At 38.8% G+C, this 16,277-nt stretch overlaps 1 protein-coding gene across 1 annotated transcript in view; it reads left to right on the top strand.

The window, feature by feature from the left end:
• The window catches only part of CSRP1 (cysteine and glycine rich protein 1), a 325,730-nt gene that overhangs the window by 141,843 nt on the left and 167,610 nt on the right, over positions 1-16,277 (top strand). The window contains exon 3 of the mRNA XM_044076518.1: positions 11,290-11,458. Within this exon, the coding sequence (XP_043932453.1) occupies positions 11,290-11,458 (169 nt within the window). The remainder of the gene's footprint in view (positions 1-11,289; positions 11,459-16,277) is intronic.

Here is a 16,277-nt window from a genome sequence, read left to right on the forward strand (position 1 = left end):
TTTATCTGATTCTGCTGTGTGCTGTATTGGAGAGTTTCTACTATTCCACACTGTTGTGTGACTGTTTAGTTAGGTGTATGAGAGATGGGGTGACAAGAAAACATGATGGTTTCACATGGCTTCATGTACTGCAGTAGCAGTTTAGGTGAACTGCATTCTTGATAAGTTCAAAATGAATAACTGTTTTGCAATTACTTGAGTCTGGATCCTACTTAGGGGAGTCTTCTCAACCTCTTCGGGCAAAAAATCTGGAGAAAGCCTAAAATGATGGGGGGACAAGGACCCAAAAATAGAGACAGATTTTAAATATTGCTCTTATAAACTTAGGAAGTTGATGGAAGCATTAGCATGAATTTTCTGAAAGATGTGGAGTCTTAAAGTCAAATGTTTCTCATTTTTAATGACTTCAATCCTCAGCTGTTTGCCAGGAAAACACAGATTTTAGGAGGAAGAAACCAAACATATGACGCAAAAATCTGGACATTCTGCGAAAATCTGTACAGTTGATAGGTATGAGTCCTCCTATCTATAAGCAGCATTAGATTTATCCCTTTAAGTTAGTAGTAATCTCCCTGTATAAACCAAATGTCAGTCCCTCATAGTACATAACAGCAATCCTGTGCAAAATCAGCATTATCAGACTCTCAACTCAGTTGTTCTTTCTACTCAAAAAGGATTTGTCAACCACTACATTACAGTTAAACAGTAGCTGATCTGACCTTTATTCTTTACAGGGAAAATATTTGTTTTATTATCTTCATATATTTCAATACTTAATTTCTTTATTTTGCTAGCCTGAGTCTGTGAATAAGCACTGACAGAGATCCAGGAGACCAGGGTTTAATTAGTGGCCCTGGCACTGGAAGAACCAAGTAAGGGGGTTTGTGTGTGTAGCAAAGAGGCGTGGTGGAGGATGGGGTTTGCGTGGATCTGCAAGCATGCATAGCAGTGTAATTTCCCTGGTGGAGACTGGAGTGATCACCATTCACTGTGCAGCAGGTAGGGGCAGGTGTGCTTTTTACGCACTGAACCTTGCAGAACTGAGGGACAGTCTGCACAGCCAGCCCACTGAATGTCCCCTCCCTGACTTCTTACTGAGTGTGCACGCACAGACACTATGGCTAAGAGAAAATAGAAAAACGTCAGACCACCGCTGATGAGTAACAGGATGACGACCCATCTCATTCATCTGTCACCTAGAGAAGGGTACAACTGAGCAGAAAGACTGAGGGATGGACCTATTCTGGTAGTCAGCAGGAACAAAAAAACTTCAAACATTATTTTATTAAATGCAGCAGGCTTTTACACTGTAATATATACTGCAGAAATTACAATCACCTTTAAAAGATCTTATTGTACATGTATAGAACACGGGGTATAATAGACAGAGGAGGAGGCAGCTGTTTCAAGGCTAGCTTCAAAATTAAGTAGACAAGCCATGTCAATGACAAGTCATCCACTGCTATTACCATATGACTGTGTGCTGTGTACTAAAAGGGTCTCTTTTTAAATAGGCAGTGAATCAGATCTGGAAAAGATTCATGTAAAGCTTTTAAATAGAAAGATATACACTTCATATTTTGCAGAATCAAGAAGAAACCAGGAACCTCTGGCGTTAAAGCTGTACTCCGGAACACCAAATAAACATGAAACAAAAAAAAATAAAACCACAGCATGATAAACACTTCCAAGTAAAGATACTTCAAATAAAATCCTTAAAAATTCGCAATTATCCAAATCGCATATATATATATATATATATATATATATATATATATATATATATATACATACCAATGAGTCTCACAAGGGATTATTGGCTAGGCTTAAAATGGCTCACAAGGGCAGTTAGCTTAGTACTAATCTATGAACTTATGAACCTATTACACCTGCCCAATCAATTAATCAATTAAAATCCAAGGCAACAGAGTAAACACAAAAGACACTGAACAAGCACACAAGACAAGGCAAATGAATAAAAGCATTCACTGAATACCTGCCTAAGGCTGAGATTGTACATCTTACTTATTCAACTTTCTACCTTTCAAAATAGGTTTTAATGGGACAAATTCATTTAAACAAAAACCTTTATGCGCTGATAATTCCAGGATCCATCTAGTTTCTTTATTTTCAGTATTATTTAAAATATCACCTTTCCTTAAATGTTCATACACCTCATCCACTACAAGGAAATTAAAACTGTGTGTCTCCCTCTTTTAAAATATGCTTAGCAAGAGCGCTATAACTGTGCCCTTGCGTACACAGTAGTAATTATCTTTAATGTGCTCCTTTATTTATTATCAGCGCATAAAGGTTTTGGTTTAAATGAATTTGTCCCATTAAAACCTGTTTTGAAAGGTAGAAAGGTGAATAAGTAAGATGTACAATCTGTGGCTTAGGGATGTATTCAGTGAATACTTTTATTCATTTGCTTTGTCTTGTGTGCTTGTTCAGTGTCTTTTGCTTTTACTGTGTTGCCTTGTTGGTATATTTATATATATGTGTGTGTGTGTGTGTGTGTGTGTGTGTGTGTGTGTGTGTGTGTGTGTGTGTGTGTGTGTGTGTGTGTGTGCGCGCATGTGTGTGTGTGTGTTTAGAAGTCATTTTTCACGGTCTGATGAAGCGATTTGGATAATCACAAAAATGCTCACCTTCTACAAATAATAAAAGTAATTTTTAAGGATTTTATTTGAAGCATCTTTACTTGGAAGTCTTTATCATGCTGTGGTTCTGTGCTGTGGTTTTATTTTTTTGTTTCATATTTTGCAGAATGCTAACTCAGACAAACTTGGTTCAATTAAAGCATTTAATGTGTGAAATCTTGATACAAGTAAACAGAACATCCAACAAAAACATTCAAGTTCCCCAAGAGAATTTGCAGAAACTGTATGAGTACTATGTACATATATATATATATATATATATATATATATATATATATGTATGTATGTATGTGTGTATATATATATATATATATATATATATATATATATATATATATAGGTTCATAGGTGTGTACTAGGCTAATGGCCCTGGAGCCTTTACAAGCCTAGCCCATAGGATTACCCTGGCATTGTGCCACCTGACCTTAGTTCCCAGTGCCTCTGTCGAATAGAGCCACTGGAGTTATACCCAGGGTGAATTTTCTGTTTCCCATCCACTCATCAAGATTTCTCTTGAAGAGGGCCAATGAGGTGCTCTGCTTGACATGTATGAGAAGTCTATTCCAGAGCATGGGCAGTCTTTGGGTTATGAACCTGCCCCTCCAGCATGTTTTGTTGATTGTGGTAATGAGGGTGAGGTCTCTGGAGCATGTGGTCATGTTTGTTGATTGTGGTAATGAGTTTGAGGTCTCTGGAGCATGTAGTGCGGAGGGATTGGGATTTCTTTTAATGTAGCATTTCTGACAGAGCTGGGTCAGATATGGCTTTGTAAGTCAAGCAGAGATCGCTCTAAGCAGGCAATATGAGACAGAGACTAGTTGGAGTTTTTTGAGTCTGTCCATATAGGACAAGTGTTTAAGGCCCAGGATCCTCTTTGTGAGGTACTTTTGCGGCATCTCCAGTTGTTGCAGGTGTCTAGTGAGGTACATGCCAAATGAGGCATTGTACTCAATGATTGGCCTAATGAGGGAAGAGTATATATATATTTTTTTCTACAACTACGTCACACATTCTGTCTATAACACTGAGGTTCATGTAGCTGCTGTGTTCACTTTTGGATGATATATTTCTTTTTTTCCATTGTTGTGTAAATGTGGAATTAGTATAATTAAGTATGATGTATGCGGGTGCTAAGCTTCCCACACAGTGGAAGCACGGGGGGGGGGGGTGTTACTGTCCAGTTTGGTTTTATGGGTAGTTGTATTTTTGTATTTTCAATCATTTGAGGTTGAACACCCCCCCCCCCCCCATTTGTGCAGCTGGGATTCAATGGATGTTAGGGGAAGCTTTGAAAATACAAAGTGAAAGTCTCAGGGAAAATGGAAGAAAATGTTATTTTCAAAGAGAGAGCAGTAGATGATAAGAGCAACCATTCTTTACAGTTGTAAGTCAAAAACTGTGACAGGAAAAATGAATGAATAAAGCAGGGTGGTAGAGAAACAAAGCTGTCGGTTAACTATGACCAATAACTTCTCCATTAGGATGTAAAACTGGAAAATTAAGTGGACCAAAAGGTCCTTTTTGCTTTTATGGACAGTTATTTTTTTCCTTAATATTCTAGAAATATCAAATTCAGAAAAAATAACAAACCTGGACATCTTGCTGTTGCAAAACTTGCTTTAATGCCCCAATATCTCATGGTTGGGGCAGTTTAAAAAGCAGCTGAATTTACACACAAAAATGTTCATTACTCTGTCTGCAGTGGCTCATATGAAAGGAAGGCATCTTTACTGATTAGCCAAGTGTACTGGCAGCAGCTGTTAAGACTATCAGAGCCCTTCTTTAGCCATAATAAACATCCCTTTGTTAACAACTGCCAAGAAAAAAAAAATCCATTTATGGGCAGATCATAACAGCAAGAAATGAAATGAGAAATGGTGGATTAAAGAAACAATGATGCAATAGTTGGATGCACTCCCAGGAAAAAAATGTTGTATGGGGCATCCCCCGATTTACTGTGTTTAGAAACAATGGTTCCTTTGGAAGGAAAAATGGCAGTTAGCCTTTCATCTTTGTTCATTCTCACCTCATACTGTAGATGAATTCACAAAAACAATTCCATTCCCTCATGCTCTGGAAAACTGCAGGTCTGTCAGTTAGAAAGCAAAAAATGCCAACTGCTCACTCTTGCTATCAGTAGCCACATTTTGAAAGTACTAGTGAGATGGGACAGGGACAGCAGCTACAGCAGGGACAAGATGGGGCTAGCTCTGAATTACCATAAATGGCTTCCAAATATAAAATTACTAGTAACACAGCAGCTCACTATAATTTGCTGAAGTTCTTTCATGTATTAACAGCCTTTCAAATAGAGTTAATTAAAATCTGAACCAGTTTTACTGGGAGAGGGGCATAATGGCTGGAAAAGAGAAATTTTAACTGTGTTTATTTTAACTGTGGAGCTTTTCTCCCCAGGCCTCTGCTGAAAATGGACCTACGTCCAGTCGGACACTCCCGGTCAACAAATTTAAATAAATAAATAAATAAAAGAGAAATGCCTCTAGTGTTATGGTTAAGTGAAACGCCATCTTAGCTTTCCACTAACATTTAACTGGATATGTATGTCTAGAGCTTGCAACAGCACTTACTTTAACAGACACAGTTCTGCTTGAATCTGACCTGAGGCCCTGGATATGGGTTAAGAGCAGACTCAGTGTCCTTGTATTTTGCTGAGTGTAAGGAACCTTCTCAGGTTGTTCTGTTGTCAGGGATATAGTGGAAATATTTTACAGTTAAGTGAACTGAACCACTTTGATCCTTTTCAGTTACAACCTTGTTGTAGTCATACCTCTCAACCTCTTAGCACAACATTTTTGAACAACAGCAAAAATATTGGGGGAAGGCCTAAAATTTGAGACATATTTTAAATATTGCTCTTATAAACTTAGAAAGTTGTTAGAGTAACAGGCCTTTCATTAGCATGCATTTTTGACATATAGGAAGTCTGAAAAGCAATAGTATATATGTCATTATTTAGTGACTTCATTTGTGAATGATTTTCCAGAAAATTGCAAATTTTACAAGGAAAAGACTAAAAATATGAGGCGAAAATTGTGACAGTCTGCAAGTTGGTAGCAGTTATTTTATGTTATCTTTATGAGAACTTATTTTATAAACCTGACTTGTATGTGTGTCCTCATCTTTTATTAGCTTCTCCCCAGGCATTCAACCACATCCATGGGATTTTACTTGTGCCTGCATACTTTATACCCTGTAATACCTCACCAGCATTACCATGCAGTAGGACAATTAGGCTACAGAACACAGAAATTAATTGCACTGTGTGAGGTATGAATGAGAAACCAAGGCACAGAATAACTTTGTTAGCTTCTTGAGATTCTGAGCCAAGGCAGTACTGGGACTATATATAGGAATGTTTCATTTCAGTGCTCTTGAGTCCCATGGTAACATGCTTTACAACATTTAGGATGGCAGCAGTTTATACCCTGCATCATGATAACCCACACACATTTCAAGACTTAGGACAACAATGCTGCATGCCTTGTCCTTTGGTAACCCCACAGACATTCCAGCACTTAGGAAGACAGCACTGTATACCCTCTACCATCGTAGCCCACCTTTTTTCCAAACCTTAGGATTGCATCACTATGTGCCAAGTCCAACTATATCTCTCACACGCATTCCAACACTTAGGACAGCAGTGCTGTGTGCCCTGTCCATGGTAATCCACACACACACATTACAACACTTAGGATAGTAGAGCTGTGTGTCCTGCCCATGCATATTCTCACACATTCCAACACTTAGGACAGCGGTGCTGTGTGTCTTGTCCATGACAGTTTACACACACACTCTAACACTTAGGACAGCAGCGCTGTCTGCCCTATCCATGATAATTCACACACATTCCAACACTTAGGATAGTAGAGCTGTGTGTCCTGCCCATGCATATTCTCACACATTCCAACACTTAGGACAGCAGTGCTGTGTGTCTTGTCCATGACAGTTTACACACACTCCAACACTTAGGACAGCAGTGGTGTGTGCCCTGTCCATGATAGTTCATACACATTCCTTTCCAACACTTGTCTGTACACTAAGATGCAGTGCTATATTCTCTATCTGGTACTAACCTGCACATATTCTAACCACAGATTGGCAATGATATATAGCCTTTACCATGGTACCCGAGTCACATTTCAAAAACTGGAATAGCATAGATGCAGATAATTAATAATTACCCATGACATCAGGAAGGGCAGAGTCTACCTCTGCGAAATAACTAACATTTATCCCTGTCCCACCACAAAGATGAGATAACTTTCATTTGTTTCCTGTTTCTCTCCTTATATATGCATGGCATTCATGTATAATGTGGTACTTTATTCACTTGTCTGTGTCTCTTCTGAAGAGACTCTCCTCCTCCCACATGTTGGAGGGTAATCTGAATTATGTTGATCATGGAAAATAACAACTGATACAGTATGTACACGTAATAACCAAGAATCTGAATACACAGGCAATCTGCACCATGTTATCTTCCCTCCATCTTGGAAGTTGTACATTAACTGAAAAAAATGGGTTGTGCCATTAGTTATGGCTTGCAGTGCAAAATGTAAGTATACAAGAAATGTTCAGGTTTACACCCTAATGATTCTTCTGTGTTTCCTTTTGAACATCAAGTCTGCATCAGAGAAGCCAGCATCTACTGGTCCTTCCCAACGAATCCCCTCAACCCCATTAGTCAACCATAATTTCCCTCCTTCAACACCATTGTCATGTTACTTTACATACATAAAGTATAGGATATAAAGCAGTAAAGATAATGCCCATACACTGTCAATGCTTTGTCTTTTCTACTGCAACATACTACCTATGTGTGTGTGTGTGTGTGTGTGTGTGTGTGTGTGTGTGTGTGTGTGTGTGTGTGTGTGTGTGTGTGTGTGTGTGTCTGTGTGTGTTTCTAAGCTGAGAAATCAGAAGTGCAAGGTGGAAAAGCACACATGCAAAGATCTGCTCACAAAATATGTCACTTACATTATGTAATTACTACAGAGAGTGGCGTCTATCAGCGGGAGATGTCTGATGTTACTGGCTAATGCTCCTTGTGACATCTCCTCCAACTTCATGGCTCACACACAGTTTTCCATCTGCAACAGTGTCTTGTTACTTGTAGAAAGATGACATCAAGTTTTGTCTCCTTAAGACAAGACAAAACATACCAGGGCTGTATGTTTGCAGTATTTCCCCATAATGTGTCACACAGCATTATCTATAAATGGACAAGTAGTCCGCCTCTGGCCCTTTATCTTTAACTAACCAGGCTTACCACCTCACAGGACATACTGATATGGTGAATGCATCATACAACAGGTAAAGATGAGCACAGCCAAGTTTTTAGTATCAGAAGGGCAGCATCAGGTGAGCCAGGGGCAGGGGAGATCTGATGAGAGTCTGTCAGTATTATCATGCTACTCAAGCAACAAGTAATTAACGTCTGGGCAAGAAAGTAAAATTAGGATGTGAACTACTACCCAACAGCTGCCTTATGTTTGCTTTCCTGAGTTATGACATTAATTCTAACTGATGCTCTAAAGCAGTGCTACTAAAAGTGTGGTCCATGGACCAGTGCCAGTCCATGGGACAGTCTTCTATCTGATTTGGTTAGATTTTGTAGTTTAAGTAAAGAAATGCAACATTTCTTTACATAAAGAGATAAAATATAAATGTCCCACAGAGCTCCTTAGCTGGGATTCTGATGCTGGATATGGGAGATGATTGGTTAAATGCACTGATTGTGGGAGGTCATGCACTTAACCAATCAATTTGCTGGCTTTCTGTTACTTACTGAAATCCTTACAAAAAGCCTGCAAATGTAAAAGAAGGAATGGATGGTCACTGACTGGCCGGGGAAGCAACTAGCTAATGGAGGTTTATTCTACCAGTGGTGGATTTACCAGGAGAGTTAAGAGCTTCAAAGACGTAATATGTTTTTTTTTCTCTCCTGGGCAAATCAATAGGTACTGCAGTTGTTAAATAATGAAGGATATTTGAGTTTCAGACTTCATATCCTTCAGAAAATTAGAAGTAAAGCATGCTATTTTAGTAACTTTCTAAGTGCAGGTTATTTAGCTAAAATGTTGACAGGATAGGCTGAGTTTGTGGTACCATATGGTTCTGACAGCAGTGAGCTGAAGTACATTTTTGGGACATTATTTATGTATTTATTTGACTGCCACCAGATATCTGAGATATATACAGTTACACAAGAGACACTGTATGACTGATGGTCATGTGTGTGCATGTCCATTTATGTTTGAGCAGAGGACATTGCCCTCAACTGTTCCCAGTCATTCCTCATGTTTTAGTGTGTCCCTCACAAGATTTGTGGTTTTCTGGCAAATGTTTGTGGACTGTAGTCATTAATTAATGACAGGCATGTGAGTTTTAACTTTTGTAACCTCCAGAAAATGCTTGTAAATACAAAACTGGTTATTCTAGCAAATTTCTAAGAAAGTAAGAGCAATTTTTAATATTTGTCTGCAATTTTGGTCTTTGCCTCTGATTCTTTTGGACATAAGGGTGGAGAGATATGATGTGTATGTGTATGACAGCAGCAGCTTTAAGTATATCATTTTTATTTGTGCTTTCACTTTAATTCCAGTCTAAAACAGAGTAATGCAGAGGATGTGACTTATTTTTTGGGTAGGGAGATAGGCAGAATTTTCAGGTTAGCCTTTTCGTATCCTTGTAAGCATATGCAATCTCAGTTTTCTGGTAAGTACTATTTTGTCCTCTTTTAATATTATAGCTTGGACACAACATATTTCTTCCTTGAAAGAAAATAGGACTGGATTTCTTTCCTTAGTCAAGATTTTTATTAAGGCCATCACTGGATAAAAAGGTTGGAATCAAGCCCTACAGTGCACCTCAGGGTATCTAGAGCCCAAATCTTAGCCAGTCTTACTATTCAGCTTAATACAAGGTGTAGAAACACAAGAAAGCAGCACCCAGCTGGTGTACTTTCTTCATTGGATGTCTTTAAGTATTGCAGTCTGTTTACTGCAGTTGTTTTACAGAAGTACCAGTATGTGATGGGTCAGAAATAAAAACAACTGGTTCTTCGCTCCGGATAGTTTGAGAAGTACTGCTATGAAGCATCTGTTTTCATTATATAGCTTTACTTTTAAGAAACTTTTCTGTGCTTACCTACTTATGCCTGTAATATCAGAGATGTGAGGGTTTCTCAAAGCAAAACTATGTTGGACATGTTAGAGAGAATACATCAGGCATTCTATCCAACAGTATTTTTTTCTCTTGCTGTTGATGTTTGAAGGACGTACATCTCATACACACTCTGTTTGAGTGCCTGCATGTCATCACTCCATCAGGGGACTGCAACTCACGATATGGTACTATATGGCACCTCATATACCCCCTACACTTACTCACACACACATGCACACACAGATACACACACACACACACACACACACACACACACACACACACACACACACACACACACACACACACACACACACACACACACACACACACACAAAAAAACAATACTTTTCACCATTTTCCAACCACATACACGACATTGTGCCTACACTGTAATTTAAAGCAATTTAATTATATTGCTATAGTCTCCGATCTGTTATCTTCCTATCAGAAATATATCTAAGCAAACACACCTAAATAAATGTTTCCCCAGTTTCTAGAATCTGCATAGCTTAGATATGACTTGGTCAATCTGCATTTTAAAGATTGTGTGCAAATCCACAGAGTCTGAATTCATTTCATCCAGGCAGTAATTTACAAATGAAATGCATATTTGCTATAAAACTGAAATGCTGTGAAAAGTGTGATAAAAACAGGAAGCATTTCATAATAAAATGAAACTTTTAATTTTGTCTTCCTGAATCTGAATGTCAGCCCTTCTGTATGTTTTGTAATGGTGTTTCATAGGTTTAAAAAGTTTTACTTATTTTAGGGTTTTTGGTAATTGATTGGTTCACTGTAATATGTTCTACATTGTGTATGTATGTAGTTGGAGTTTTTAATTTTTAGTGCCTTTTAAATCTTGTTATCTTATTAATGACATTTCATTGTTTTATATTTGAATTTTATTTTTCATTGGTCGATGCTGTACATAAAAAGAACCAATAACAAATTAATTTTAGTTTTGATGAAGTTCTGTTTGAACTTAACCGCACAACTATCTTAATAAAAGTGGTATCTCAATTTGCCGGGTGCTGTAGTGATCAATTTAAAGTGCTATTTTTTTTGTGGCATTGTACTTTTACTCTAAATCATAAGATTTAGGCAGAATACTAAATAGTACCTCCTTCCAGAAGCTAGCACGCATGACCTCAACAAGTTGCAGTGATTGCATCCATATCAAGAGCAAATAACTCGTGTTTCAAAGTGAATGCATTCTTCAGTGTATCAGCCTCTTTCTTGAAATTGTCATTTCCTTTTTGTTACCCCTCCTAACACGTATGCATGGACTAGTAGTCTGGCATTCTGGTAAGGAAAACAAAGATGAAATTACAAGATGTTTAAATTAAAAAAAAAAAAAAAAAAAAGAACAATTTGTTACTTGAAAGTATTAGAAAAATGCTATACAAGAAAATTACTGTCTGTTTTTGCTTCACAGTGGTTTGTAAGAAGAACCTCGACAGTACCACACTTGCCATACATGGTAATGAAATATACTGTAAAGCCTGCTATGGCAAGAAATATGGGCCAAAAGGATATGGCTATGGCCAAGGAGCAGGAACACTCAGCATGGACACAGGAGAAGCTCTTGGAATACAGGCTGAGAAGTAAGCTTTTTTTTTTTTTTTTTTTTTTACTTTTTATTCAGACTTTACTACCAGATAAAAATAAATCAGAAATAATATCTAACAAAAATAAAACATAGTTATATGTTTATAAAGCTGCATACATTTTTGCAAAATGCTAACAGCATAAATAGACATGGACCACATCTGTAAGAAGCACTACAAATACAATGCAGCATTATACATAAATATGTGTGAGGAACTGTTCCTGAAGAACCGACTCATTTAATGTCACATGCTGTGAGTAGAGAAGATAGCTGTACTAGTTGGACTGTAGTGGGATTGCAAGCCCCCACAATGCTGGGTCAAAGATACAAGCAACATTTTGGGAAATTACATTTCTGCAGGCATCCAGTAAAATATATAGGACATTTGTTGAGTTGGCTGCAGATGAATTGTTCTGCATGTGTCATTCATGCACACGGTAATAGTCCAAACTCTTTTCAACATGGAGGTTAGACACAGGAAACAGAAGTCAAACTAACTAGATCACTCACTTAGACCTGTGCTAAATACTGTTAAAAATGGACGATAAGTTATGTTTTTAGCTGTTAAGTTACACTGCAGGATATTGCTCTATTATAGCAAATGTATTTGTGAATATTTGTCTATCTTACCTTGGGAATTTTTAACCAATGTTATCTAATATTAAAGAGGTTTGACTGTACCAGTAACACAGGACTAATGACCCAAAAGACATTCTGCATGCCCTTTTTAAATCTTTCTGAAGCTACCACCTCCTCCCACTTACCCACAATACACTGCTATTTATTGCTTCTCTCCAGTTTTTTCCTTCCCTGTACAGTTCACAGTTTAAAAGAAACTGTCCCGTGCATTACTAATTTTTGAGACTTTTCACCTCTTTGCTTAAGTGGATTTTTTCAAGGAATTGCAATCTTTGAGACCCCTTCAGTTATCTTTTTATTCTGGTGTTATACTTATTTATTAGGTGGGATCCTGAGCAATGTTTTCTTTAAGCTCCTTGTCTGCTAGGATAAGGCCCTTTCATCCCATTTTCATCATGACTCCGGTTGTGACCATGTATGCATGTTGGCAAACAAATTCTATTTCCAACAGGCACATAAAGTGCTTGGGTCACTCAGGACTGGAGCATAATACCTTTAAGTGCCCAGAATGTTCTAATTAAACAAAAGTGACCTAGTGGCATTGTAAGAAGTCCTTAGATACTTACTGTCTAAAGTCTTAATGAGGTCACTGCACTGAGCACTAGCTCACTTAGTTCTATTGCTCCTACTACCTCCTATTCTACCTCCAAGACAGGTCTATATCAGCATATTGAATGATGAAAATGCTGAATACAATTTAATCGAACTGAAATGTTCGAAATCTCAAAAGAGCGAACTGATGGAACATCGATTTCTTTCCCAGGGAAAGAAATCAGTGTTCCGTGCAAAACAAAAAAAATTTTCAATACTTTAAACACTGACAGAAGTGGGGGGCTTTGCCCACCACACCCCCCAATGTGGGGGGCTGTGCCCCTACACCCTCCCTACTTAAATATACCAACTGCTGGACAGCACCACAGTGGAGGAAATAGCATACTCCGATGACAGCCCACCAATTTCTTTCCCTGGGAAAGAAATCGATGTTCCATCAGTTCGATTAAATTAAATTCTGCGTTTTCAACATTTGAAATGCTGATAGGAACCCTCCAAGACATGCAAAGAACATCACGGCCAGAGGTCACATAAATCTGCTAAATCTTCAAGTTAAACTAATCATGATTCATACAAAAATCTTTGTGAAAAGGCATCCTAAAGTTGACATATATTTAAACAAATGATGCTACAATCAGACTCTTGACAGATTGGAATCTGTTGCTCTTACAGTCTCATAATCTCTGCAGAGAGAATCTTTAGAACAGTAGAGAGATTCCACAATCTGACTGCCTACTTGGAATGTCACTGAGTCTGTGGAAAGGGAGATATCAACAGTAGGGCCTAGATGGGAATGAGTGGTTGACACCAGCTTGACCATCTTTGGGGAGAGGGATAGGTTTAGCTAGCTGCATTGATGAGTGCATGTGTATCACCTTCACCTAGGATCCTAGTGTGCAAATATTACAAAGAAGTGAGCATGCCACTCAGCTAAGAAACCTGCCATGTTTGGTGACATTCATGCCCCTCCCTGGTCACAGTATACTTGTAGTATGAAGGCCATCAGAGAACAGGATTAGGACCATCTGCAGAATGTGCAGGCTGGCTTGCTATCTGTCACTAGACTCTCACCTCTGTGGAGGAATAAATAACAAACGCGCTGATAAGGTTAAATGGTCAAGAAACTAAGGGCTGGAGTGCTCTCACCTCCATGGAATAACAAATGGGGCATCTGGGCAAAGGAAAGAGGAAACAATGGCCTAATCCTGTGGACCAGCACAAAAGCAAAGTAGTGGCTAGACAAACTTTTTCTTTCCTTCTTGTAGTGCAGATTTCTCCTCATACTGCTCATCAAATAGCTGTGACCATTAAACATTTAGAAAACAGAAGTCATATAAAAGTTCATACCCTCGCCATTGGGTTCTGGAGTCCTGAGGTTTTTACAATCTTTTCCTGCTAAACCATAACAATCTGCTCCACCTGCAGCGGTACCAGTACTGGTACACTGTCACTTATACAGATGGTGGCAGTTGTACCATAGAGGTCGTGGCCTGTTCACATGATGACAGATATGATGGGCTCCTTTCCTGCTTTGCTGGGTACCCATTGCTAGACAAGTGTTTGTCCTTCTGGGTACCTGCTGTCAGTTATACTGATGTCAATACTACCAGCAGTGACCACATAACAGGTAGAGGTAGTTACATTTACAGATGAGTATAGCCTCATCTCTCTCTCTCTCTACATACATATATATATATATATATATATATATATATATATATATATATATATATATATATATATATATGTATATATAACAGTGATAACAGCTGTTAGCCTTTCATCCTGTTACCAGGCGCTAGACACACGTGTAGCTAAACTACAAAAGGCATAGGCTGGTATGCTGCAATCACATAATCACATTCACAACAGCCTCTAATAAGGTAATGCACAGTTAACACATCAGATTCAGACTGTGAACATGCTAAATGACCTAAGAAATGTGTATGGAAATTACATTATTTAGAAATCCAGAATAAGCTAGAACTACAGAAGGACCCCCAATGCCACAGAATATGGATGAGGAGGAGGATGGTGCTTCTCATCCTACATCTCCTCCAGATGACCCCATAGTTTTGGAGATTTTATACTTCATACAGCAGAAGGGACAATGGCCCACTGAATCCATTTCATCTCCTGAACATTGAATGGAAGTCATATAGAAGGCTTCATCAAGCCACATTCCACACAAAAAGACACTTCTGAATATATATTTTTTGCAGTCCCCCACCACCATTCTCCTCTTAACAGCCACTGACCTCTGGCTTAATTCTAACCATCCCATGCTTCAGTATCTTTGCTGCTCCTTTCCAAGCAATCCCAAGCATATCTTATCATTAAAACGTCTCCAGACTGCTGACAGACAACAGCCTTGTGATCAGCACTTCTTGGGGTCAGGGACAGAGGACTCCAATGGAGAGCTGCCCAGTCAAAGTCTTAAGAAGGGTAAGTCACAGGAAGTAGCATTAGAGAGTTTGGTGTTCACACCTACTTGTTGCATGTTGGATGCCTTGCCATCCTCTACCCCTATAACCTGCTAGATCCCTGGTCTCCATGAGAGGTCATGCAGGTTGTGGCAATGCTCACATTCTTCCACCAGGAAAAAAGAGATAATTGCCAGCCACTTGACCCTATTCTCCTGGCTGACCTCTCTGGTGCACTGAGGCCATTCAATACTGGATCACTGGCAGTACAGACAGATGTCTTTCCTCTGCACCAGCAGGCTGGCACCATTAGTGGAATTTTTGCTGGATGCAACCAGATGTCTTGGGGGAAACCTGGGCACCATAGTCCTAGTACCAAAAAAGACAGACCATATTTTGAGGACACAAAGAAGTGTTCAGTTTGTGCTGAGACCTCTGAATCAACCATCAAAATCTTTGCATCAGCAGTGAAATGAAACCTCTTGCCTCACAGTCCACCAGTCAATCCATCACAGAAGGAGTCAAAATGATGGCCTTATTTAGAAAGTGTTTATTTGTTGCTTCCAGTTTACCCCTGTGGACACTAAACTATCTGACTCACATGCACTATTATTAGAGACTTATCCAGTAAAATACATTGCATGGGTAATGGCCTGTCTACCACTGAATGTATGACATAATTTAAGGCACAGGCAATAACATCTATCAGTCTGAGCAAACTTATGGTCTATGTTGCCTACAGTGCATCAGAAAAAGCAGATGACTTTGCAACAACTACAATAAACCTTCATCATTGTTCCTGGCTGCTAACCTCATTCACCAAATGCAGAGAGATGACTGCTAATGAAACTGTTTTAAGGGCCTTCTGCTGTCTGGTCCAGAGACAGAAACACATGAAGACAATAAAAGACAAATCTTCCAACATAAATGATCGGTCAAAAATTGAAGATCATGCTGCTTATCACTAGGAGCCTAGTGAAGGTCATGTTGCTTAATGCTAGGAGCATTAGCCTGAAAATGCACTCACTGGAGGATCTCCTCACACTGGAAGATGCCAACATCTGTGCAGTCATGGAAACTTGGTTCAAGGCTGCAGAGATCACCCCTGCCTTACCAGGCTATACCTCAGTCCACACACTATGACCTCAAAATGAGGTTGGGAAGTCTAAGGGTGGTGGAGTTTCTATTTTCATTAAAGAC

This window comes from Protopterus annectens, chromosome 7.part0, assembly GCF_019279795.1.
Source record: "Protopterus annectens isolate FY-2018-M chromosome 7.part0, PAN1.0, whole genome shotgun sequence".
NCBI classification, from domain to species: Eukaryota; Metazoa; Chordata; order Ceratodontiformes; family Protopteridae; genus Protopterus; species Protopterus annectens.